At 42.0% G+C, this 26,518-nt stretch overlaps 1 protein-coding gene across 3 annotated transcripts; it reads left to right on the top strand.

Annotated features, from left to right (window-relative positions):
- The first annotated feature begins 4,000 nt into the window (after positions 1-4,000).
- Positions 4,001-24,470, top strand: cxxc5a (CXXC finger protein 5a). Of its 3 annotated transcripts, XM_006799986.3 has the most exons (4): positions 4,001-4,294; positions 11,734-11,836; positions 11,931-12,743; positions 22,804-24,470. In XM_006799986.3, the coding sequence occupies exons 3-4, from the start codon at positions 11,949-11,951 to the stop codon at positions 22,846-22,848; spliced, it is 840 nt and encodes a 279-aa protein (XP_006800049.1). In that variant the 5' UTR covers positions 4,001-4,294; positions 11,734-11,836; positions 11,931-11,948; the 3' UTR covers positions 22,849-24,470. The 3 variants fall into 3 exon arrangements, with proteins under 3 accessions (XP_006800049.1, XP_006800048.1, XP_006800050.1); XM_006799985.3 differs by having other exon boundaries at positions 11,734-12,743; XM_006799987.3 differs by having other exon boundaries at positions 11,734-12,743; positions 22,807-24,470.
- The last annotated feature ends 2,048 nt before the right edge of the window (positions 24,471-26,518 follow it).

Below are 26,518 nucleotides of genomic sequence, written 5' to 3' on the forward strand. Positions count from 1 at the left end.
TCTGGCACTACTATCAAAATGCAGGGAGGAGAAGGGGAAATTACCAAAAGGGGGTCTATTTATCAACATCTCAGACATTATATATTGTAAAAGTACAATAAAGTTTTCAGTGTACTACAAATGTTGCTGGAGTTTAAGCATCTTTGGTCATGTCACCACACAGACAGTTCATCAAATCACAAGCCATGCTGCATGTGACTCATACGGATCATAAACTTGCCTTGCTTCATAAATACTATTGATTCCCAAGTTTAATAAAATGCTGATTCCCCTGTCTCTGTCTCTCTCAGTGTCATCCCAAATAGTTTAAAGAAATACTTGTGTAAATATATACATACATATACATGTTGTTTTATTTCTGATAGAAAAGCTGTGTCATCCATATGTAATGCTCCAAAAACTAGCCTTTAATTTGGCTAAACTTCCTCACTTCCATTTTCTAAAACCACAGTACCACTATAAATAAAAATGTTTAATTATGCCTTAGGAGTACCTTAAAAAATCTCTGACCAATAGTCACTAGGGTGTTTTTTTTAACCATGAATTACATGAGTATGTTGACACCACAGGCTCTGGCTCAAGAGTTGTTTTGTGCATCAGCTCTTGAGCCAGAGCCCGAAGGCACTTAGTTTAGTTCAACACGACGATCAGGAGCAAGAAGAAAGAGGGAAACCACCAACCTGTCTTTCTCCGAGCCCCCAAAATATGCCAACCTGCATCTCCGCGACTCACTAATTAAACATTTGTAACTGATAAACAACAAGAAGAGTTGGCAGCGAGAACTGCTTGTCACCATGGCTGTAGTGACTTCTTGGAGTCTCTGATAGGACTCCAGGCCTGTTGAAGCTAGTGCATAGAGATAAGGGGCACACTGCAATTGACACATAGGAGTTTTTACTAAATAGATAAAGTAGTCTGTGACATTTTACAGCTGCTTGCATGTGTGAGAAAAACCAAACAACTGGGAAAAAACAACAATAATTCAAAGCATTTCCACTTCCTGGCAAGGGAAAAGAAAGAGCTATTGGAACACTCCGCTCTAACAACTGGTTAGTTCTGGTGACAGATGATCTGTGGTATTTTAAGTGACGTCACCTGGCACCAAAGACCAGTCAGTATGAGAGAGCTTTGTTTCCAGTGGGTCCCATGGAGACATGAAAGTGTGCTTTTACGACTAATGTGAACTGCGATTATTAGGTGGCATAATTACATGTATTGATGTGGATATAGGTGAGAGGTTAAAGAATCCATATCTGAGAGAAAAAAGAAAAACTTGTATATGGTAACATGGGAGAGACACTCGACACGAAGCCAGTCTTTCAGAAATACCGTAGGTGGCATGTGTGAAGAGCGTTACAATGATTATTTAGGCAGTTTACAGGGCTTGTAATTGGAAAAAGCTGATGTTCATGCTTTGCTTGCTCCCGTCATCACTTACGTACCTCTTTCTGGGCCATCACTGGGGGCTTTCCTACAGCGCTGGTCATGTGTGCAGCTGGAGATGGAGGCCATGCAACGCTAATCCTCCACCCCAGCTCAGGAAAGTACCCGGCCTCCCTGTGCAGAGTGAAAACAACAAAGGGCTGAGTGTGGCTGCAGCCTCCGGGGTTCAGTGCACCCACCAGAACATGTCCAAGAGTCACAGCTTGCTGCTCACTCCTACCCATCTATCCATGCATGACTCTCCTAACCCATGCTTTCTCTCTTTCATCCTCTTTTCAACCCGGGAAAAGCACGTATGATTGCGGGCTGCCGTGTAACGATCCAGCCTTTTCCGGACACAAATAGAGGACTTTAGAAGGTTAAAAGTGAAGGACGTATGCTACAAAAGAGTCCAAGAACATGGTCGCTTCATTTTATCCTACGTGAATGTAGAATAGCAGTGACATAGTCTGAAACCCTGAATGCAGAAAATGTAGAAAAGTGAAGCTCTAATCAGTTGTTTTAAAATGGAACTGTAAATGTGGACATTAATGAACCATATCATATCTAAGTTATCTGGAAAGTTAATTAGCCACACGTTCACGTGCTCACATGTATATTCATCTAACATTTATATCTGCATTACATTTTGTTAGTCATAAAAAAACACATGTCTGAGTAAGGAGTCATTAATGCTGTATACATAAACACCATAATTTATGAAGAAAGCAACGGCCTCTCTTTAATTTAATGTCTACTCCTCGAGTGTAGCTACAGTATAATTATCACGTGTTTAATCAAAGTGTAAGCAGGTTTATTGAAGCCAACTTTCATTCACTGTGAGTGCAATCATGATCATGTGGAACAGTGGATATTCAGTTCATTTTTGGGCAGCCTCAGAGAAGATAGACACCCAGATCTGGATTTTTTTTTTGCCACCATAGCTACAGCCTTGAGTTCTCGATCTGAACCATGTTGCTTGCTTTGATGAATTGTTCATGTTCAAAAGAGGGGATAATCTTTCAATGACTAAACTCAAAAGCAATAAGGGGTGTAAAAAGGCAGAACGTAAAAAATATAGTGTAAATATATAATTTTATATATATTTGAATCCCCATGTCACCAGAAAACGTGTGTTGAAATGTGTCTGCAATTAAATTTGGTGAGTACTGGGCAAAATGATTACATGTGGTGTTTAAGTGCCGCTTCCAGGTGTCCACAGTAGATCCATTGTAGTTTTGAAAGTGACTAAAAGCGGAATGTATTAAAGATGCCTTTAATTATATTAATCCCAAGTCACATTAGGGTGAATCCCCGCTGCATTAATATTTCTTTGCTGAAGTGGAGACGCTGTTAATGTCAAAATAACACACAGACACGCACACGTCACCCAACACTTCTTGAAGGGGATTTAATTTAATTTATGAGGAGTTAGAATGCAAAGTGAGACGCTCTTTTAAACAGATTTTCTTTTTTTTAAAGGAGCCAATCGTTTCCTGGCATTTTATTTCAAGTGTTTCCTGCTCGGAGAAATGTGTTTCGGAAGTATTCACGTCAGAGTCATTTCATCACGAGGCAAGTACTGTGGAAAGAAGCGCAAAAACTTCAACAAAGTCCTTATTGTCAATGTTTTCGCACGCACAGAATATGGACTAGCCTGTGGGTGGACACCTTTATTGTGACCGAGTTTAGAGCACAAATACCGTGCGTAATTACGCATGTGTCGGCTTTTTGACTTCAGTGTTTACGAAGTGAGTGTCATGTTTATGAAAGCCGTAGCGTTATTTGTTTGCAGGGAGGTTGGCTGGCTACGGGCAGAGTTAGTCGAATACCCCCTCCTCTCCTCTCCCTCCCTCCCTCTCCCTCTCTTCAGCTGCCGCGATATTTTCCAGCTCTGGAGCCTCAACCGCAAAGCTCGATCGATTCGCATTGATTGTCCCTGACGAGCTGCTCCACTTTCTAGCCAATGTCAGCCAGTCTGCGATCGGGAAGGAGAGAAATGAAGGAAAATCTCTGCCGCCCTGGCGGTGTCATTTCCACACACTTGGGTTGGCCGCCTGCCAGCAGACAGGACAGTCGAAAAAGGCGGACTGGACTCTGGAGCTGAGGGAAAGGAAGAGCAACCGGGGATGAGACTGATTTATGTCAGCGTCAGTCCTGCACAACCTCCAAATAAATACACTGGTGAACTGAGGTTAACCCCGTTTATTCTCAGCTACCTCTGTTATCCTTCGTGATAACAGAGATCACTCTTTAAATCCCACAATTAAGCCCACGTGTCTCTGCTGTTTGGGCAAAAAGCAAATAATAATTGTTATGATGTCGGAATACTATCATAGCCAATACCGAGTATCTGAAGACAGGATAAACACAGCAAGTAATCAGTCGCGTAGATTGGTGCTGTCAGCTGTGTTTATTTATTTTTGACACAGCTCTCTCTCCACAGTTGTCCTGAAATCACACCAAACCCTCGCTTTCGTTTTGTTGTTGCTTCGGCTGAAGTGCGCGCACCGCCGAAAAGTCCAGGTCGGTTTTTCCGCGAAGCTCCAAAAATCTATGAAATGTGTTTGCATGTTCCTCTCCGCAAGCGGGGATGTAGAGGTGGGATTGCAAGGACCGAGAAAGCTCTGGGAACCCACGCGTTCAGCCTCTGAGAAAGTACGCTTTTCCGAAATAACTGACGGTGAATATTTTTTTTTCTTTTCACATTTACCATTAACAGAGAGGCACTCTGTAGGATTGTGTTCTCGGAGAAGAAGCTTTTTTGCCTCCCCCTGCCCTCTTCTTTTTTTTTGTCACCATTCTGCACGGCAGGCTGAGAGACGGACCGCTCGGACTGTGGGAGCCCTCCCCTCTGCTCGGATCTGCTTTGGTAGGTGCGAATAAAATGGGCCCGTGTTTGCAAATATGCAGATACATAGAAAAGGAGGGAGGAGGGGTTGGATGGAGGGGGGAATCACACTTTGTTGAAGTGTGCTGAAAGTTGGGATGTCATCTTTGTATAGGATCAAGTTATAGCAGGGTGAACCTGGGAGCTTCTGTGTGACTGCAGAGCATATGCTGGTACCGTAGATAGGCTACTGTGCTCAAACAGAGTCCGGGAAGAAGCCAGTTATTTGGATCTGTTTAGTGATTAAATGATGAAGGGAAAAAAGCTGATGAGTTTAATGTGATAGGTTGAAGGAAATGTTTTACAAGCTTCTCCCAGAAGCCAATGTCAACAGGATTCATCATTTGTCTTTATTTAACAAGTCGCCCTCAGCGCCGATACGGATCGCCACACCACCGGAGCAAAAAGTCCGCTGGTTTATTGTGAATCAGCTGTTAATGATGCGCGCCAAACTTGACGCTTACACTTAATGAAAGAAATGCCTGGAGTCAGGTCACGCTTATATTTGACATCAGACTGTCTGTTTATGACTGAAACTTTTATTCAGCTGTCACCTCAAACCATTAACCGCAAAACGAATATCACAGTTTCTCACTGAGACCTGAAGAGACTGTTGTTTCTTTTTTAAACATATACTATTCTTATATCTCTTAACCCCCCCCCCCCCCCCCCCGTTCTTCTCCGGGCATCATTAGAAAGTTCCCCGGCAGCGTTTCTCGAGCTACCTGCAGATTTTACAGTCAACCCTCCCTCCTCCTCTCTTCCTCACCGCCTGCAATCCGCCACCGATGATATCGCAGCTCCAAGTCCTCCATATGCTGGCGAATAATTTGAAGTCACAGTGTGCGCGGCGTGGTTGTTTTTCTCCTCTAACTTTTGTGTGCATTGCCTAATTAGGGAGAATAGAAACGCAGCAGGTTGTGGACAATGGATGAAGCCTTGAGTCTAATTATTGTCACCAGGCTTTTCTAACTCCCCCAGCCTTTTTGTGCGTGTGCGCCCGTGTGCGCGCGTCAGTCGATAGGAGGTAGGGGAAATAGAGTGTGTAGCTCACCGTGGACAAATAAAGAGTCCGCAGACAGCGCGTCTGAAAGGAGAGGTAAGGGAGGGAGGGAGTGCATTTGCGTCGCGCATCGCTTGAACGCATTAAGCATTCTCTCTGGAGGTCTGGAGGTGTAGTCAGCTGCTCCGGAGTTCGTGGGGGGACCAAATGATTCATAACCATGCAGGAAATCACACAATATCCCCCCACCTCTGTCAAAAAGCTCACCGCGATTACCTGACACGTGCGCAAGCAGTGACGTCAGTGACGGAAACTTACCTAGGAGTTAGCCCACTTCAGATCCCGTGATTTACACGCGGACGTGTGCACCTGAATGTGTCACACAGCTTCGTTTTGTCATCTTTTTTGTGATTTTTTTTTCCAGGTTAGTTGTTTTTTTCACTTCAGTTTTTAAATGTGTAAATCAGGGATGATCACTGGATGACGCAAAGTGCCGTAGAGATTCACACCTGGATAATTTCACGGCGCAGCTCCAGAAATAGTGGAAAAGAGAGACGCACGCTGGCCCTAAATGCTCTCTTCCTTTCCCCCATCACCCATTGATCCCACTGGTCAATGACTGAACCAGCCAACCATTCATCCATCAGTCAGCTGGCTGTCACTGTTTTGTGAGCCGGCTTTCATTTATATACACGGATCTCTTGGTATCCTCTCGCAACAGCTGGTGTGTAATCGGAGAAGAAAAAACAGTTTAAAATTGTGTCTTTGAGGTGACAAGCCAGTCAGGTTTTAAGCTGTAACAAGCTGAGAGCAGCATCTGAATGTTAAATGAGCTGTTTATGTTCATACAGCAGTGCTGACAACTAGTCTTCCCTTTTTTATGGCGCTGTTAAAGTGCTCCTTCATTCACAAATGATTTTCAAGCCTGAAAGTTTTTTTTTTTTTGAGGTTCCAAAAGAACCTGAAAAACTCCACTTGGTTTGTGTGCACCAGATTTTTGCTGATCAGTCATACACCTGACATCATGTGGGCTTTTGAATGGCTTTTACAACGCTTTGACACAGTGTTATGGGCAGCTTTGCCTCAGGTAAGATTGGATTGTACTGACCATGTGTGGCCCAGAAGAAAAAAAAAGTTTGACATTTCCAGAAATGTACTTGTTTGCTTTCTTGCCAAGAGTTATGGGGAGACTGATATCATTCTCACACACACACACACACACACACACACACACACACACACACACACACACACACACACACTCCTAAATATGAAGCTAGCTCTAGCTAAAAGTCATTTTGCCACTTACGTGTGTTATTGATCTTTTCTTGGTTAGAAAATCATCCTGGTAGATAACATCCACTTTTTTGAAAAGAAGTAATGTTTTAAGTCATCAGCTTAAGGTGCAAGTAGGTCACTTTTTGAACCTTTGGTCTAAGTTGCCCGCTGTTTCCAGTCATCATGCTAAGCTAATAATTTCCTTGCCTTAGGTTCATAATTACCCAACCATGAGGGATATTTTTAGCTATTTCTCAGCAAGAAATACAGTTGATCTGGAACATGTTTAGTTTGACTGTGAATCTAAGGTCACTGATACTGAGCTGTGAATTTAATGAAGATTGTTAGATCAGGAATATCTGGATTAAGAAAAAAAAATCATCTTTACATGACGCCCTGTGTGACAGTGCACAACAGCTTCTCTTTGTATCACCCTGTCATGTTTATTACAGTATAAAAGTATAGAGTTCAAATCAGTAGACTGGATCGGCCGCTGATGACGAAGCGTGCACATGGCTCTAATTAATGTCCAGATTTTTGCCATCTTTTCTGATTAAACAGCAACCTTTATAATCACATTAAGTGCCCCGTGTCGTACCTTTACAGGCTAGTAAATATTTTGTCAGCTGCACTAAATGATTTACCGACCACTGAAACCAAAATTTATTCTACACTCATGTATGCTTCCCCAGTTGTGCAAGAAGAGCTTAAAAAGGTGATTCGGTTTTGACTATAACAGTGAGGGTGTATCAAAAGCAGCTCAAAAACACACTGATGTACAGTGAGGCTTCTCCTGTTAATCTGAAAGGGGCCACACCGGTAGTTGTCGAACCTTATTGATCATTTTTATTCACACCTTTATCCGTAATTCCTGTGCAGAATGTTGCGTGAAGATAGATTAACCAAAAAAAGGAGAAAGAGAGCAACTCGAGAAGACGACAAGCCACATTTTACTCCTCTATTTTATTCTGAAGGAGCTGGAAAGGAGGAATCTGACTCATTCTGGTGTTAATATGTTACTACCAGTTACAGTGTAGGGGTCATGCCAAGTCACAGAAACTTGTGGTGTAAAGTTTTAATTCATTCCCCCTTAAAGATAACATTTGACCTTAGTATATATCAATAAATCTGTGGTTTGATGTTCATTAGAGGAGGTTATCCCTACTAAGCTGTATAGTCAGAGATCAGCTTTACTAACTTCTGACGCACACCCGGTCATTTTGTTCTGGAAACAGGCTTGAAACGTGCCAGAAACGTGTTCGTTTAGAAAAGAAAAACAGGGGTTATTCCTACTAGCCGTCCATAATGTAAATCACAGCAACAGGCCAATAAAATCACAGGAAGTTGAGCTGTATCATAGTTACTCAGTAGAAGATGCAGCTGTGGCTCAGCAGACAGTTCACATGAGGACATAAACCTTTTCTGTAAATGATGCGGTGAGGGGATCTGAAGAGCCATGATGCTGGAAGTGGAGGAGGATGATTAGCCAAAGACTATATGCCATGCTCAGGGTTTATGGTGATGGAAAGAGTGTGACTGATAGGGCAGTGAGATGGAAGGCAGATGTGTACATATATATACACACACATACACACACATACACACGCACACGCAGTAGAGGAGAATGAGTGTGAGTCTTTAGATAGGTGCCCTTGCTGTCATTTCTTAGATAATGTGGTTGACCAAAGTAATAAATGTGCCTCGGTGGGCAACACACATCCTTTAAACATGTGAAATATAAATCTACATACATGTGTTTGTCATTCCGGGTTGGTTTCCTTAACGTCATCGATTTTTTTCCTCTTTTTTTTGCCATTGCACGCCATCATATCCGAATCGGTTAAAAATTAGTTGAATAATTGATTCCTGTGTTGCAAATCTTAGGACAGCTGTTGTCCATTATAATAATTTAACTCATATTTTACTGATTATTCTTCCATAGACGTACCAAAAGTTTGCATCACCCAGAGCTAGAATTGTGGTTTTAACCATGCTTCATCGAGGGAGACGATTTAGCTCAAAGCCACGCTTGTCAAAGTGATATTTGAGCTAGAGTACAAAAAGAACTTATGCTTACCTACGAATCCCTCTTATTAAATATCGTTAGCCGTTTCCTGTAAGGCGGCTCTGTAGTGTAGTGGTCTACACATTCACATAAAAAGTAAAAGATCCCTGGAGGAGACACAAATCCCTTGGAGGTTGAATCGGGAAGGACGTCCAGCATAAAAAATCTGGCAAATCAAATATGTAGAGTGACACCTTGTGATAAAGGAGGAGCTGAAAGTAGCTTATTGAGACTCTAGTATCAACATACTGTATGTGGGTGTTGGAGGATAGGGGTGCTCAAGTACTCATGAAAGGAATTGTGGTATATTTATTACAACTGAGCTCCTGTTTGAAACAGCCAATGTGCTATCTGAAAGACTTCCCTTTTCTTAAAAAAACAACAAACTAATGGTATCATCGACAGGCCAGTTACTGGAGCTGGTGTTCTGGTTGGGTTGCATCACGAGTGATCAGAAGCCATTTTCATGCGTAATGATTTTCAGCTCGAGGACTCATTTATTCCAGCAATTGAAAAACGAGCCAGTTCATTAATTATGTGGGATACTCAAGTCGTTTAGCATATTTACTGTATTTAGAGCACTGTTGAAATAGATCAGCCCCGATTAACCAGGAAACTCTTCAGTTTTACAATAAGCTGTTTATATTTCATTCGGGATCGTGCGTTTAAATTCTCGCTGAAGAGTCACAACTGACCTCTATCATAACTCTTCAGTGCCAGTATTTCATGAAAGCCACAAACCTCCCATGCACTACTCTGATGAGTTCACGTGCTGTTCGCACACAGCTGAGCAGAGGTAGCGGCGGTGAGGGGATGCTTCTGGGAAACTGGACCCCGGTCAGTGCTGTAGTGGGAGAAACTGAAACTATGGGGCTGAGGGGCTGCGGCGCTGGCTCTGGTTCGCTGGCGCCACATCCCCCTGAGCTGGTGAGAATGTGGGGGCTGTGCTCTTGCCTTTGAAGCTTTACCTCCCACTAATTCTGGCCTTCCAGTTTCCACACACTGCACAGACCCCCCCCCCCCCCCAATCCTCTTCCCCTCCCTTTCCCTTTGTTTCCCTTATAAGGACTTGCCCGGCCATTTCCTCAGCTTTTCTGTGGGAGGTGGTGTGCTTGTTTGTGAACACGGACAGGTCAGGAGAACAGCGGCGTAGTTTTTTTTCTCTTTTCATAGCAGTCACAGGAGTCTTGCACTAAAAGCTTCTAGATGCATGTGTACTCATCCACTTTGTAGTCTGCTGTGAGTGACCCTCCTCATATCTCTTACCTGCCCGTTTGATAATAACACTTTGCCAAATTTTACTGCTCCACAGTTTTGGTCTTTAACAACAACAAAAAAAAAACCCCAAAAATGAAGGGATGCTCCGATGAAAAGGACGGTCATGACAGAAGCCTGGACTTCTGGCTTATTTTTTATCAGCAGAAACACCTGATATTGAGCTGTGTGAGAAAGTCTGATAACACAGATATTTATTTTCTCCCATATTTTGTACTAAATTGCTGTAACTTTCAATAAATCCAGTCTTTTCTTAAATGACTAAACTGCAATTGGGTCAATACATGCTATTTGACTTTCACTGCCAGGTTGGTCTTTAAACGCACCGGTACTTACATAACAAAGGTAATGATCAATTCTGGAAAGACAACAATCACATAGAAGTATAAAATAATATGACAGAAGTCACAACAGTGTTGCACCCAATGCGGATCAACAAGTCGACTTCACCTGAGCACCGTTCCACTGTAGGCAATGATGACGACATGATGATTCTGAGTTTATTTACATATATTTTCAAAGGTCTCCAGAGTATTTAAGGTGAGAATGAAAAAACAAGAAGGTATAATGAACCTTTGAGTTGCAATTTGTGTTGTTTACCAAAGAAATTTCTGTTCTTAGCACAAGTTAATTGGACAATAATGAGATAACAATAAGATTTGGCTCCCTACCTTGTAATTTCTTTTTGTCGCTAACCAATCAGAGAATCTCCAGGGGAGCCGGTGTTTCTTCACCAGCCCAAAACTGCGAGGTTTGATTTTTGTAGTTTGTTAAGAAAAGAATCAGAATTAAAGCTGATTTACTGAGACGAAATTTTGGTCCCTCTCGATGGGTGTTTTCTTTTTCTTTTTTTTCTGCCTCAACTAAAAACGAGTTGGCTGTTTTCATCCGAGTTTTAATCCCTGCAGGTATTCATTTATTTATATATTATTAGAAGTGTTATTTATTGTCTCATAAGCTAATTACTATGCATCAAAGCAGCAGAAGTATTGGAAGACCAACAAAAATAGTTCACATTTCAATAATTAATTCAATTATTTGCACAATATTACACTATACAGCATTAATAAAATCATTTTTCCTGTCAAATTTTGTACATTTTTATCATGTTTTGCGAGGCCTGGAACAGGATGTGAGGTTTGTTATTTTTCTAATTTATTGATCTTCACCTGATCTTGTGTGAACCTGATGTCTTTAATGTAACAATAACATTTTTTAATAAAAGCACAAATGATTAAATATAAAATTGTAACGTGAAAAGAGCAGAAGAATCTAAAAGGGTTCACGAGTAAGCCTGAACGAGAAGAGCCACTCAAATCTGTTGTTCTCCTTAAGGAGCTTTATGCTGAGTTTCATCTCATTTCTCTGCTGTGTGGCCTACAGTGCCGCCGTTTTGGTTTCTGTTAACATCATTTCGTCCACACAAGGAAGCTGGGTTTTTTTTTGTCTTTTAAAGCAGAAATTCTTTGTGCACTCCCAGTGCAGTACTGAGAAACACACTTAGCTTCTAGCTGGTGAGCAGTGCAACATCTAGGATTTGAAGAGATGCAAATGGTGCAGACAAAAGGAAAAGCGCGGTGATTGAGCGGAGAGTAAACTTCTGTTCATCAAGTGGTCAGAAACACAATCAAATGACCTGAAGTGAAAAAGAAACAGTTGATATGAAATGAAGTGTAAGGTGCTATTATGTCAATATTGTTTCCCTCCCAACATACTGGTTCTTTGTACTTTTGAGTTGATTTGTGTTTCAGAGAAGTGATCATCAATGCATAATGTACACATTTCTCTCCCTGTCTAAAGTTTCCAGATGGCTCATGGAAGAGCGTGGATGAGGGCTGAGCAGTAGTGGGGACAGAGGGCTTCGAGGCCTGCCTGTCGTCGCCTGGCTGACTGCTCCATCGAGGTGAGGTACCGCTCTCACTGGGGCACAGAACGGACCGAGGAAAGGTCCCTCCTTACTCACCCCTGCCCCCTTTCCACCCTCACCCCCAACCCAGGCACATACGTTCTGGACCATGTCTAGCGGGCTATCGGAGGGTGGCCAGACAGAGGACCTGGAGCGGAGTAGCTGCAAACAGGACTCTCCTGTTATAGAGCGCCGAAACCGCAGTGGCATCATCAGTGAGCCCCTCAGTAAGAGCCTTAAGAACTCCCGTACCCTCTCCCAGTATACAGCGGTCTCCTCTGCCACCACCAATGGACACACAGACAATAGTGAGACTAAGAGCCACCCGGCCAAGCCTCAGCCCACCCCGCAGCCCCAACCCACTGTCTCTGCACTGACAGCAGCCAAGTTGGACCGAACCCTAGAACAGGTTCTGGAAGGACAGAATGGCCTGCTGCACTTTGCCCAGGCAGCAGCACTGTTAAAGCGAGCCGGTATGGAGCACATGCTTCTGCCTGGGGGAATGGGAGTGGGAGTTGGCGGTGGAGACGCAGGCTCGGGGGCTAGCGATTTGGAGGGTACGTCTGTCACGGACGCCGTAGGTGGTCCTGTTGACTTCCCATATGGAGTAGGGGGTGGCTTCCCCTTCAACCCGGGGCTTTTCATCATGACGCCGGCTGGAGTGTTTCTGGCGGACAGCGCGCTGCACATGGCCGGCCTGGCCGAGTACCCAGTGCAGAGCGAGCTGGCCTCTGCTATCAACTCCGGTAAAAAGAAGCGAAAACGTTGTGGGATGTGCCCACCTTGCCGACGGCGGATTAATTGTGAGCAGTGCAGCAGCTGCCGGAATCGAAAAACGGGCCACCAGATCTGCAAGTTTCGCAAATGTGAGGAACTGAAGAAGAAGCCCTCTGCTGCTCTGGAGGTAAGACAGTGTTTGTTATGATGTGCCATTGCTTTAGGAGGCCATTCTGATGCAAAAGGTCACTAAAAAGCTATTTGGACGCATTTACCATTCATTATCTGTAAAGGTAAAGAAATATGAGACACACAGTTGTAATTATTGGCTTTAAGATTTGTAGCTGGGAAGTTAGCAGGGAAAAACCTCTGTAAAAGTTGCCACAAAGGCTTTTAAACTTTACAAACAAATCTGAGACTCACACTGGAAGGCACAAATGAGATTCATACCTGAATGTCCTTGCCCTTTAATGTGGATAGTACAGGGAGGCTTTTTGGTGGGGTGATGGCTCCACAAGCAGGAAAATGACAGGTGGTGAAGAGTGCGGTGGGTAAGTTCATGCCATGGGGTCTCTTTAATCTGTTCACCATAACTAACAAGCGCTGTGTCCACATTTCTTTACTGGAAGACTGATTCACCGGCTAAAAAAGAAGCATGTCATTTTAAAATGATGCTACTTAATGTAGTTCCCTTTACTAGAGCACTTTGGATTTGATCCCATATAAAACGGCCTTGTGTGTTCCTCTGTTTAACTGCCAGGAAATGCAAATAAAATGGTGTGTGTGGAGGCAGAGTGGAAGTAATTGTGAATATGTGTACAGTATGCATGTAAGCATACATGTGTGGGCATTTTTGCGTATGTGTACACATGTAACAAGGTCCATCTGGCTACAGAGCTGTCATCTGGAGCACCAGGTGTCAGCGTGGCACATGCGCCCCCACCTAACCCCCCATCTCCTCCCCCCGGCAGCCTTCACCGCCACTGTCCTTCTCTCCTGTGACACTCCTGTTCATCTAAATGGCACTCTGAACTTCCTGTCCGTTTCCGCCGTCACACTCAGCAGCCTAACTAACTCTGGCTGCAGTGACAGAATGACCAATCATGAAATCCATCTCAGCAGATGTTCCATCTCAAAGGAAATAAACTTTTGCGATCAATGCCTAATAGTGTCGCTTTGCCGTTACATAATGAATTGACAGATATGTAACCCTGTGAACCAGCGGAGAGGCCGCTGGTGTAATTGACACAAACTGGATCTATGATTCCAACTGGTTATAGCTTTACCACTTTCGCTTTCTGATGTTGATTGAAGGTGACAGCTTGACCTCATCCTAGCAGGCTAAAGGTGTTCAGTCTCCACATACTGACTTTGACCATCCAAAGTCAAACTTGATAGCATGTTCACTGGACATTTTGAGTAATGCAGACATTTTTTAGCTTGTGTGTACACTTTAATGTGATTTTAGAAAGGGATTAGCTTAGTTTAGCTTGATTAATGTAGGTTAATATAGCTCTTTAGCCCTTTAAGATTATGTCTTGCTAAGCAACCAACATTATAATGTATAAGTAATATATAAATATAAATATAAAAAAGTGCATAGAATCAAATTCTATTAACATCATCTTTACATTGTATCACATTCATAAACTGTGCTTTAGTATTCTTTAAAAATTTCTTTACTGACAAATAATTTAAAGTCTTGCACTACATTCATTGTTCCTATATGATGGATGTGAATTAAACTTTTGCATATAGTGCATTTATTACCACTTTGAAATAATTGCACGAGGGGATAATGTAACTTTTGTCCAGTATCTTGATCATTTTCTGGAAACAGTCGTTACTGTGTTTAGTGGACACACATCTATGGCCAAAGATAGATATTTGGTGATTTCAGTGCATCTCCGTGAGCTGGATACGTTGACACATCGTTGCGGTTGCCTTTCACAGACATCTGAACTGATGCTGGGCGATTTCTGTTAGCAGCAACAATACGTTGTTTTTCTTGGCTTTAATTATATGCATTAAACGCTGCAGTTTGTGGTGGCTTCTCAGGCGCTTCAATAAGTTTGTTGTGTTTCTTTATGGGGCAGACACACAGCGCTCTGTGCATGTGATTTCTTTCTACTTAACGTCACTTGTGCTAAACCCAAAAGGATTTCCAGAAAACGGCCTGCTGGATGTTTGAGGTTTTTTCCCTGTCGTTTATCTGTTTTCTTGCACTGCTACTCGTCCAGACGAGTCCAGGTAACTTCAAGCGACGTGGTGCAGGGAACATCTGTGATTGCAACGTGTTGAGCGCTGATAATATTGCTCAGTCACGCTCATTGAATGGTGGGAAGACAGAACTGTGATCAAGATTACAGTTGGATTGATTGTGTGGCCCTAATTTTGTCTGTCTAAAGCAAAGGATGAACTCATGAATCGTTTTTTTTCTTCATTCTTCCCCCTTAAGTCTGCACAGAGAGGTACTACTACTACTTATTTCCTATTTCAGGGCATCACAGTCAGTAATGCTGTCTCTGTCTAATGATCTCAGTCTAACCAAGTGCTTTTTATTATAGCCATGATATAGAAATACCTAAAAAAAAAAAGAGAGAAGAAGAAGATCAGAGTTCGTCCATAACAAGGTGGAAACCTCCCCAAATCCTATCCATTGCAATGCTTGTCAGCATGTCAGACTGAAAAAGGGCTTCTACTGTATGTGTAATTTGAAAGAATAGTGACTCAGCATTGATTTGATCTTATTTATCCTTAGAGGACTAACTGATTCTGTCAGAGTGGAGATTGTGCCTGGTTTGACTGACTTGGAGCTGGAATTTGTAGTTTGACAGCATCCTTGGCAATAGTTTTTACGCAGCGTGTAAATAAATGTAAAAAAGGAAATAACTGGGAACATTAAAAAGTTTACAGAAATGCTAATGGAGTAAAAACCTTTTACAAACACGCCATAACTTATTACTGGCCCTTCCGTGAGCTGAAAGTGTGAAACTAACCTGGTCAGACACGACCATTGTTAGGGGAAAACAGCCAGATGTTCCCTGATGCTGAAAATCAGACTGATCTGTATGAATATTATCATTTTGCTTTTGCCTCTCGCATTGTTCAGATTCAAATTGATGAGAAGATCCATTTGTCTTTGTCGATGATTCACCGAAAATGGTGAAATGTGTCAGCTTGCTATGTAGGTGGTGCGGCTCAATGTCTCTTAGAGAAAAGGATTTAATTTTAATTTATCATTTGCAATTGATGTTGTCATGGCAGTTAGCCTAACACCAGTTGTTCACACCACGGATGCCAAACCCGAGGGGATTGGAATAATCACGGTAGTTGACGGAAGTCGTGTTGTTTGGAAGGGCGCAGCCCGCTGATGTTCCTAGTGACCACCTCATATGAAAGAAACACCAGCATAAACCTGTCAAAGCTTTAAGTAGAATCGCACTGACTTCAGTAATTGCTTGCAACTAATTTATTTAATAACCCTGTCAAACTGTTTCCTCTGTTTTTTCTGACCAGATATGGAGAGGCTAATCTTTTATTGCCGCTTAATTAAATGTGAAAAATAATACAGCAATACAAGAATAATGAATATTGTCAGCGTCTCCTATTACATCATCTCATGATAGCATCTGCAGAGCGGCGTAGTTGACCAGAGCACGCCGTGTGCTTTCAAAGTCAAGCATTGCCTGACCTAATCCATTAGTAGCTGGAGTAAACATGAAATGTTGTCACTTTTCACTTCACTGAATATGCCACAATAAAGTTGGCCGGTACATCAGATATTAAATAGAACAACAAGTGCTTTGTTGTTGTGCAACAGATGAAGTCTGACTTCTGTTGAACAATGCTGCAGTGCCACCTTGGATGTGTGAGTATTCCTGCAGATCCACAAATGCAGCAAGGCTACATTTGGGAAAAGGTGGGAAACGTTCATGTTAAGGTGACTGGCAGTCTAACAAATTCACATTTTTTTTAGGTAATCCCTCTGATGCTGCTTTATAAACCTAGTGGTCTTATTAATTCAAAGAGGTCCGCGAGCTGTTATGCCTTTGCCCTGAATGTTATTTGATATCTTTTCCCTTGGAGCAGAGCTCTGCCAGTACTACAAAAGTTTCATTTTTGTCTGTCTTTGTTCTTAAGCCTGCAGATCTTGTTTAGCAGGTGATGAGATCACAGATCAAAGCCCGAACTGCACTGTCAGAGTGTGATGTCATCAGTACATCACACTCTGAGACTGAGATTCACGAGGGGGAAATCGTGTCAGAAGAAAGAGCAGAGACTCAGCGTAATTCACTAATGTCTGTACCGACTAGATGCTGTGAAAATGTGTTTCACGCAGTATTTATTTAGTTTTTAAACACGGGCTTTAGAAGAGAACTTCCTACTTTCCATTAATGCATATTCAGGGCAACTTGGGAAGCACCTGCGCCAGAACAGAAGATCCTCCTGGCTTTCACAGTCCACAGTGAGCTGCAGTGAGGCTCAGCTGTAGCTCAGACAGCCCCTAAGTGTCACATTTCCTTCCAATCAAAGATAGTGCAGCACATCCCCGTCTGCTGTGGCTTTAATACTTGGCGCACAGTTTCTAAAGGAGCATTATGTCTTATTTAACACGTTGCGCGGTCAGTTTATCAGATGGTTTTGACTGTTTTTTCGGCCCGTCTATGTGTGCGCGCAGCTGCAGCTAGAAAAGACTGACAGAAATATCCTGGCTTCGCTTGCCTGAATTTGCATTGAAAGGTTTTTCTTCTCGTGTTTGTACCGAGCCTATGAGCGTATACACGTCGGTACACAAGTGCAGTCCAGCAGCAGTGTGCTTATTTTAAGGGTGTTGACGGTTTCCATTGAAAGCTCATGGCAGCTCAAAGAGGAGCGTAAAATTGGCAAGTGAGGGGGAGTCAGTATGCTGAGGCCTTTGCCACCTCATAGCTCACTGGCTGAAGGTGTCTGGATTTATTCTGGGAATGTTACATTTGATAGAAATAAGTGGGACGGCAGTTCCTTTCTGTGCTATGTCTGAATACCCTCAAGTGATGTAAGTCTCAGCGATGCTGTTTGGCATAAAAAAAGTAAAAGGAAAGACGGGGTTAGGAAGTGTACCTTGTTTTTACTTGAATGTCATTGTTGGGATGTACTGTACTGGAGTGTCGGGACTACTTAAAAGATAAGACCAGCTGTTTTTTTTGTTGTTGTTTTTGTCTACTCATAGAAGAGCGTGTTCTGTTATGAAATTCAGTGGTTGTGTGCTTCAGATGCAGCTAACACCTAAACATACAAGTGTTTTCCATTGGGAGCCACTTTGCCAGTATCAGACGCTGATATGGGAGTAGCATATTCCCTCATGGTCTTTCCTGGCTCCCAGACACTGTACATCAGGCAGTCAGGACAGCAGCGACTCACACAAAGTGACAGGCATGCAGACTGACACAGAGACACATGGGTGTGTGGGCAAGTTGCTGGGCGGGCAGAGGGACAAGTCAGAGTGGACAGTCAAGGGAGAGTTAGGTACAACGAGAGAGACGAGGTTTTCAGGCAGCCAAGGTGTCGTACTCACTGCTGCTATAAGCGAAAAGGACCCATGAGGCCCCGGGGGGCAAAAAAACCTCTTGAATTTCACAGAATATCCCAGTTACTGCAACTTTAAGCCACATTTATTTTCCCTGAACTGCAGCATTCTCTTTCACTTTAACTTCACAATACAACTATCTGACTGACTAATGGGCAATAACCCAACCAATATGCTGGCTTCTTTCATACTTAAAAAAATGGTCTGATTGCCTTGTAGGCTGTATTTAACATTTTATTAAGTCAATCGATAATATTGCTTCTGCTGTAGCATTTCCCACTGAGTATTCTTTTAATATAAGATATAAAAGGTAGATTTAATCAATGCGGCGTAGTATTGTGTGCATCCATTGCTATAATCAGTCTAAAAAAAACTATAGAGATGTCTGATTGGGCTACAGAGGACGGACGTCTAAATTGATGGTTTTGCAGTCAGATCTCTATAAATATTGTCAAAATTGTACACATCGCATACAGAAAAAAATCGGACACTTTATAACTTGATGTTGGTCTAATATTTTTTAACTCGCGATGAATGATCAGTACGTCTGTGGTTGTAGTCGGCTGTAAGTGTAAATTATGCATGGCTGATATTTCTGAAGGGCCCGTAGTAATAGAGGTAATGTCGCCTTGCTTATATCAATGTCCAGCTCAAAAATTTAAATACAGTAGTGTTAAATATTTATAAAATAAATGCTGGCTGGTTAAAACAATTTTAAGACATATATTTTATACACAACAACACAACAAAATCTTCAGGTGTCTTACAGATGAATATTATTGTTTAGAAACACTGTTGAAAGAGCCACAATACGTAGAGGCCTCTAAAAATCTTTCAGTTTGAACGCAGCTTTAAGATAGATGTCCATGTGTCTTTTGATCTGGGATTAATGGCCGTGGGTCTGAAGGGTTAAAGTTAAGACGATAAAGTGATACGTTAGATGATGAGTAGAAAAGTAATCTGCAACTATTTTGCAACAAAAGGCAATTTAACCACGGTACTTTGGACCGGGTAACATTTACATATAATTTTCAACAAACCACAGGTGTGAACTGCATTAAAGGATTCACGCACAAGATTAAGATATAAATCGTGGTATCTGCAAATCTCTCCTGCGCCACCTCATGAGCTGCTCGGCTCACTACGAGACATGATTGTTTTGGAGGATGCCCCAAGCAGCATGCCTTCAGTTGGCATACATTACAACTATTTGAAGTTTGCCCCCCAGACGTTGTGCTTTAGTAGTTTCACATCTGTTAAAGTGACATATCGGTAAAACACAACCTTTAGGGTAACATCTTTACCAAAATGAAGACGGGACAGGAGACAGTCAGTTGGCGGGAGTCCCCTGGGCTTTTTTACATACTTGCAGGATCCAACCATGAGAGTGGTGCACATTTTCATATGTAGCACAGACCTGAGAAAATATTTGATAAATTAGTCTACCCCAGACATGGAGGCAGGATGGATGAGGATCTAATAACAAATGTGACACTGTGTAGTCTCAGAGCACACAGCTGTTAGCTACAGTTAAATTGCAATCCTCAGTAAAGGTTTGATGTGTTTACTGAACTCTAGTAAAGTGTCTTTGAAGGCATCGCTAATAAGACAAAATTAACTATTAAAATGACAGAATAACAGTTTAACTGAAGTTAGCAACTCCATATTCCATGTCTGAAGAAGACTTTGGTCGCATTATACAATTAATAAGTAACTGAGATGATAATCGGCAGACAAATCAATGAAGACAACAACTGATTATGTCAGTGCATGTGTATGGTTTAATAATAAATAATAAATTCAAGGCCTTTGGGTTGATAGATCAGATTGTGTTTGTGTAATTACTCCGGTCCTGGCTGCGAGATGTGTTTAGTGGTCAAGTAAGAGGAATCGTATCAAATGTATTTACAATCAATCACAATCGACTCTTAGAAGAGAGCGCTTGCTTAGGAAAATGCATCATCCCCTCAGCCAGACAAACAGTGAATCTTTATGCCAGCTGGAGGTCATTCGCGGTTTTTGACTCAGTTGTTTTAAAGGTTCTTTTCTTTTCCGGTCGTTGTGAGCTACAGACGCTGCAACATCCCACATGTGCAATTGTGTGCAGAGATGCTTTGTGTTTCGTTCCTTTTTTTTTTTTTGTGGGTGTCTGTGAAAAAGTAGTGAAAACTGTTGATGATAAAGCAATGAGAACAATAGCCAGAACATTCACCGGTGCCCTGGGGCCAAAACATGATTTCATGATAGGTTAAACTGGTTTCCGGGGATCAGTAACAGATAACAATAAGCAGCGTAACCTGAGCTCTCTTAAAAAAAAACATTAATTTCATTTAATTTTTGTGGTCTAGTCCACACCGGTAAGACAAATGTGCATGCATTGTTTGAAAAAACACATCCATCGATTTTTAGTGATTGGCCACTTCACACCCACAGATCCCATCTGTTTGAACCTTTGCAATCAGTGTTGGTGAAAAAGGGGTTTTATATTCCTGAAACGCTGCCATTTTTCCATTGATTGCACATGTTTAATAATGAGGAAAAACGGCGTTTACAGTTCGGTCGAGGGATGTGTTGTTTTTCCCTCCGCACACATTACGTCATGGTCAGTCTAGCCCCTACCAGATTTTTGACATCTGCGACAGTGCCAGATGTTGCTGTGTCCTCTGTCTGTCTTCTTAACAGCTGAGTACCACCACAGAAAGGTCATCACAGAGATGGATGAGAGGCTAGCACACTTTAACACACGGATCATCAAATCATCTTAGATGTACATTGGCTGTTAACCTCTGGGTTTGTGGATTGTATTAATATTCATTTGAGCCAAAAAGGATTTGCTGACAGGATCAACTGAAAGCTGTAGGGAAAATTTAGGCTCTACTCAATTCAAACCTGCATCCGTAAACATGAGAAGTTGAGACGTTGAGAGGCAGAGCTACGAGCAGCGCTGTGATATTCTGTCATATTATTCCTGTTTGAGTCAACATCACAAATAAAGCACAGTGTGGGTTATATTTGGCTGAGACCACCAGAATAATTACCTTGTTTGAATTCTTTTTACCCAAGCAAAAGTGTTTTATTTTTGTCAGCGGGAGTTAACTTTCAAAATGAAAGTACACGAAACCTGTGGAGCACGAACCCTGCTGTCATTCAGTTTCATGTCCAGATATGAACAATAGCAGTCAAAAGAACACTGTACTGCTGATTCAAGGGTAGAGGAATGGTTTAAGTGGGCCTGAAAAGTAATTAGAGCTGGCATTGTTTCTGGTTTCAAACAAGCTTCTTGAACTAATGGGCCATTTGCTGCCGAGCTGCCTTTGTTGAAAAACTTATAATTTCACTGCAGCTGTGAAAAAGAGCTGCACAACAGTTTACCGAAAAAAAAAAAAAAATCAAGTCTGATTATGTTCAGGTTACAAATAATTTTTTAATTTGAATTTCATTAGAATAAAAAAAAATTGTTCTGAGGGGAACTATAAATATGAGGCCGGTACACACCTTTAGTGCATCTTTTGTTTACTTTTCCGTGTCATCACGAGCACGTGTGTTTTTGTGTTTGCACTCGCAGTATGCATGATTCCTTATGAAACCTTCTGCTGTTGAGTACTGATGGAGAAGTGGAAATGAATCCAGCGTTTATGAGAATTTTAGTTCAACGGTCTCGCTGTTTGGTGCGATTTCGGGGGTGTATTGTGAGTGTCGGTTAACGTGCCGCTGTGTGTGGAGGTGTGTGACTGTACTTGAATACATATTGGTTCGGTGCGAGAGTGTGTGTGGGTGCATAAATGTTTCCCGAGCTCCTCCTGCCTCGCTCCAGGCAGAGCCGGCCTAAAGGAAGAATCCGTGCTGCAGAATCGAGTTGCACTTTACAGGACGCCAGCCGTGCTGCGGCTCCAGGGACCCGAGCTGCTCTCTATCTCCCGACTGGCAGGCTGCTGCTGAGCCCTGCAGCTGCATGCATGTGTGCCACTCCTGCTCAGTTCAATCAGGCACACAGATAACCACAGCGAGCGAGAGAGAGAGTGAAGGGGTGGGGGAGACGGGAAACGGCACCATCATTGATGGTGGTGTGGGAGAGCAACGCGTGTGGTGGCTAAATAATAAATGTGGCATATTGGGTTTTGTGTGAAGCCAGGACTGAAGCCTGTTCCTGTGGTGCTGCCGAGGATAAAGATGTGAAGATTTCAGACCTAGTCATCTAGGGGTGGGGGATGGAAGTGGTGGACGACTGATTAGCTGCTAAACTTCATTTACATTAATCATTCCAGTCAATTGTCAATTGGAAATACTTCATCTCAAGTTTTTTGTCCTCGTCTTTTGTATGACTGGTGTGAGATTGCTAATTGAATCTCAACAAGTTGTCACACTATGGCCTCTGGTAGCAAACAATTTTACTTCATGCATTAAGCAATCACTGTTTCATTAACTAATCACTGGTTGGTGCCCAAAAATGAGGCAGAGGAACTCTCTGTTAACTGGAGGGAAACATTAGACACGCCTCGATTTTCAAGTTTCGAAAAATGTTTAGCAGTTAAGTGGTGGACTTGACGTTATCTTTGCAACGCCAAATAGAATTTGCTGCTTTTCATTAACAACTACACCCGCATCTTCTCTCTGCTCCTCTCCTCTCCCATCCCCTTCCCCCCCTTTTTCCTCCCTCTTTGTCTTCTGTTTCTCCAAGAAGGTGATGCTTCCTACAGGAGCGGCGTTCCGGTGGTTCCAGTAGGACTCCTCCTCCTCCTCCGCTCCCTACCCAAAGCTCTGCCATGAAGTGCAATGCCAACTCCTGGATTGTCTCCGGAACAGACACTGGCTAATAAACAAGCTAGCAACAAATAAAATTATAGAAAAAAACCCCAACAAAAAACAAAAAAACTAAACTAATAAAAGCAGAAAAAAAGAGGAAAAAAATCAGCCGGATAATGGATGCACCTACTTATTCCTTGAACCAAAAATGAAAACGTAAAGAAAAGCATCTATGGCAACTTTCATTCCCTTTTCTATGTTTCCATTTTGGTACCTTTTGTCCTTATCCCAGCAGGTTTTTTCTGTCGCTTAAACATGGAACTGCTCATTGCCAGAAACAGAAATGACGGACTGAGTGTGGACAATCAACTAATTTCTGTGTTTGGTGTTAATGTTGTTCATGTGTGGAAAGATAAAGTACTTGTGTAGAGAATGTAAATTTACAGCTATATTTTAAAAACTAGTGGCTAATGGTAAACATTATTGTAATTCTTCACCATTATGTTACTCAAAGCCCTCGTTTTCTTTATGATTTCATTTTACTTTCCAGAAAGATTTAAGTGGTTGTCCTTTGACAGTCAAGAAAATGTTTCAAATTGTGGTGCTGTCCATTTTGGATTGTAATGAAACTTTAAAAAAAAAAGAAAGAAAAAAAAGTCATGTTAATGGGCAGATCACCTGAGATTCTTCGCTGGCTTGAAGATGTTGTTCGCCAGAGCCGTCACTACTGTAATCTCCTCAATCAGCCCTCCTCTGCATTTCCAAACTGTTCCTTTAGTGAAACTGGCAGCCTTGTTACTGTGGCCCTACTGAGCATGTGCCAATACTGCTCAGGGCAAAAGCACTAAGAGACAGCACTTGCTCTGAGTCTACCCTACTGAAAGCACTGGGACAAGCATTTTTTTAAATTTATTTGTTTATTTGTCATATTTTTATGATTTAGTTATGTTGCTGGGTAGCTACAGCTTTTAAAAATAACCAATCTTTGTATTTGTTTAGAAAATTGGACTGGTTTTGTGAATAAAAAGGAATGCATGTATTCGTGTCAAAATTTACAAATCTGATGTTTGTCTACTTGTCTATTTGCATGTTTTTTTTAACAGCTGATTTAAAAAAAAATGGTTGGACTGACAAAATAAATATTAAGGATACATTTTCCACAAATTAGAAGGAAAAAAAAAAGTTTCCTTTTCTTTTACAATTGGACGCTGCAGCATAATTTTGACTCAAACACAGCTCATTAAAGTAAATCAGGTGGTGGTATGAATCGCTAAGATGTTCTTGGGTTGACTGAGATCTCTTTTTTACTGCCTATGTAATACACTATATGGACAAAAGTACTGGGAAATCTACACATGAACCCTACAGGAGCAGCTAGGCCGTGAAGGCGCGTGCCATGAAGCTCCCGGCACACAGTGTTTGTGCTGATGTTAAACCCAGAAGAGATTTGGAGCTCTGAAGTTATTGAACCAGCAGATCATTGGTGACTTTTACCCACTTCTTACACTTTATACTTTTTATATCAATATTTTTGCCCATATAGTGTATCTGCCTACAGTGGAACAATGGACCCTTGCTATGCTAAAATGTAACCAAAATGATTTAAATGATGTTTGAATAAGATCTTTTTGTTTGCAGTTTTTCTTCAAATTGCATGAAACCTCTTGAAGCTCCACGTAAATGTTTTTTTTTTTTTTAAATTCTGCGAGGATTTTTCTTTCTCAACAAGATCTTTGTGACATTTGCCCAACTTCTTGATATTTATAGTCAGAAAACACAAGCAGAAGTGAAAATTGATGATATTTGTGGATGGATGATTGCAAGCTCTGTGTCCAGAGCTATTTAGGCTGTGGTGCTTAACGCTGATAGTATCATGTGTACACAGAGTTTAAAAGTTTGGGTCTCAGCACTTCCATGTTAGTCCTTTATTTATTTATCCAGGTAAAAATCTCATTGAGATTAAAAATCTCATTTCCAAGAGAGACCATGTAGTTCACAATGTACTCTGCATACATGCAGTATGTGAATTTAAACACACTAGTGTCATCTTTTAATGCAGCAAGTTGTGTACTTTCTGAGAATTGTTGCGCTAGCATTTTCCTGTAATACATAAGTCACTGTCTATTTGCTTGCCTGCCAACTCCTCTATAAACAGTTGGAGTTGAGCAACTTGGCACACAGGTACTTCTTAGGCCCGTGAAGGTTCTTATCTATATCAGATATTATGATGTCGTCACATTGCCTAGTAACCACCTACCAATAGGCAAAATTGACCCATTTGTAGCATTTATGCACCTGTAACACCATACAAAATCATCATATGATTTTCATTTCTCTAAAGTAACATCTAGCAACAAAACCTTTATTATGAAGGGTATATCATGATCACATGTTGCCTAGCAACAACCTGTCGCATGGACATTTTTCTTGAAAATTTACAAGTTGTCAAATATGTGTGTGTGTTTTGAATTTTGATTAGAGGGTGTAGTGCTTTGATCAGGTAAGGCTAAAAGCGGTATCCAGAGACTGTCTGTCTCCAATGCACAGCTATCTACTAATTAATGTTAAATAACAATCCAATAAAATCCAAGCAGACTCTCCAAAACTGGAGCACAGATTTCTTGGATGGGCTGTACCTCACAGTGAGCCATATTATTTGGCAGATAATTCCTTTAAAACTCCAAAAGTCACCAACACCACACACCCGTCTGAGAGGTCTGGTTCTGTGACTCAAATTAGTGAAGTAGAAGCCCAGTGGAAAGCTCCCTGTGTCAACATCTTTCCCTCAGCCAACATGGTCTAACTTTTAGGATAAAATAAGATGTAAACAGCTTACAGAGAATTTGTTTTACATCAGGCTGTGAAGATGGTGAACACAAAAATCTACGGGGATTGACTTGCTTTTTGAGTAAGCCTCAAGTGGCCACTCCAGGAACTGCAAGATTATGAAGCTTCCACGTTGGCTTTCGTTTCCAGCCCCAGAGGCTGGCTCTTGGTGTGAACACACTTATGCACTAAAGATAGCGAGAATAACGATGGAAGCGTGAGACTCATCTACGGATACGAGAAGGCAGAGCTGATCACATTGGTCTTAGTGTAATTACCGAGTTGATTTCCATTCCCTGCTATGCAATGATTCTGTGATTAATTTAGTTTTACAGCTTCATACTCACTATCTCTTATCCAGGTGGGGAAGTAGATACAGACAGCCAAAGTGCGGAGTGTTTTTAATTAGAAAATATCCGTGGTGGAAGGCCCAGTATGGTGGGCTTGTGTACGAGCTTGTGATCAGCTTGGTGAGCAGAGACTTGGAGAGCATAGCTATATTCCCAGCTTCCCCCCCGGTGACAGTGCTGGGCTAGTGCCATCGCCATGGCGATGGGGGGAGTGTGTGTGTATGTGTGTGTGTGTGTCTGGGGGTGGTGGCTGAGGCCTTTCATTATTAATGTGCACCGCGGCGTCCTTACCTCCTCTGAGCCCGCACAGCTCACTGCCTGACCTGCCATCCAAGGGAGAGGGAGTGGGGAGGGGGGACTGAGAAGGCAGAGATAAAGAAAGAGAAGTGAGCCAGAGAGAAAGAAAGAGACAGCACGACTTGTGTACAGGGTGCAAGCGTCTGAGTGTAACGTAGAAACTGGATTTTACATTTA

The sequence above is a fragment of the Neolamprologus brichardi genome, chromosome 10 (genome assembly GCF_056152115.1).
Source record: "Neolamprologus brichardi isolate AB-2024 chromosome 10, ASM5615211v1, whole genome shotgun sequence".
Lineage (NCBI taxonomy): Eukaryota > Metazoa > Chordata > Actinopteri > Cichliformes > Cichlidae > Neolamprologus > Neolamprologus brichardi.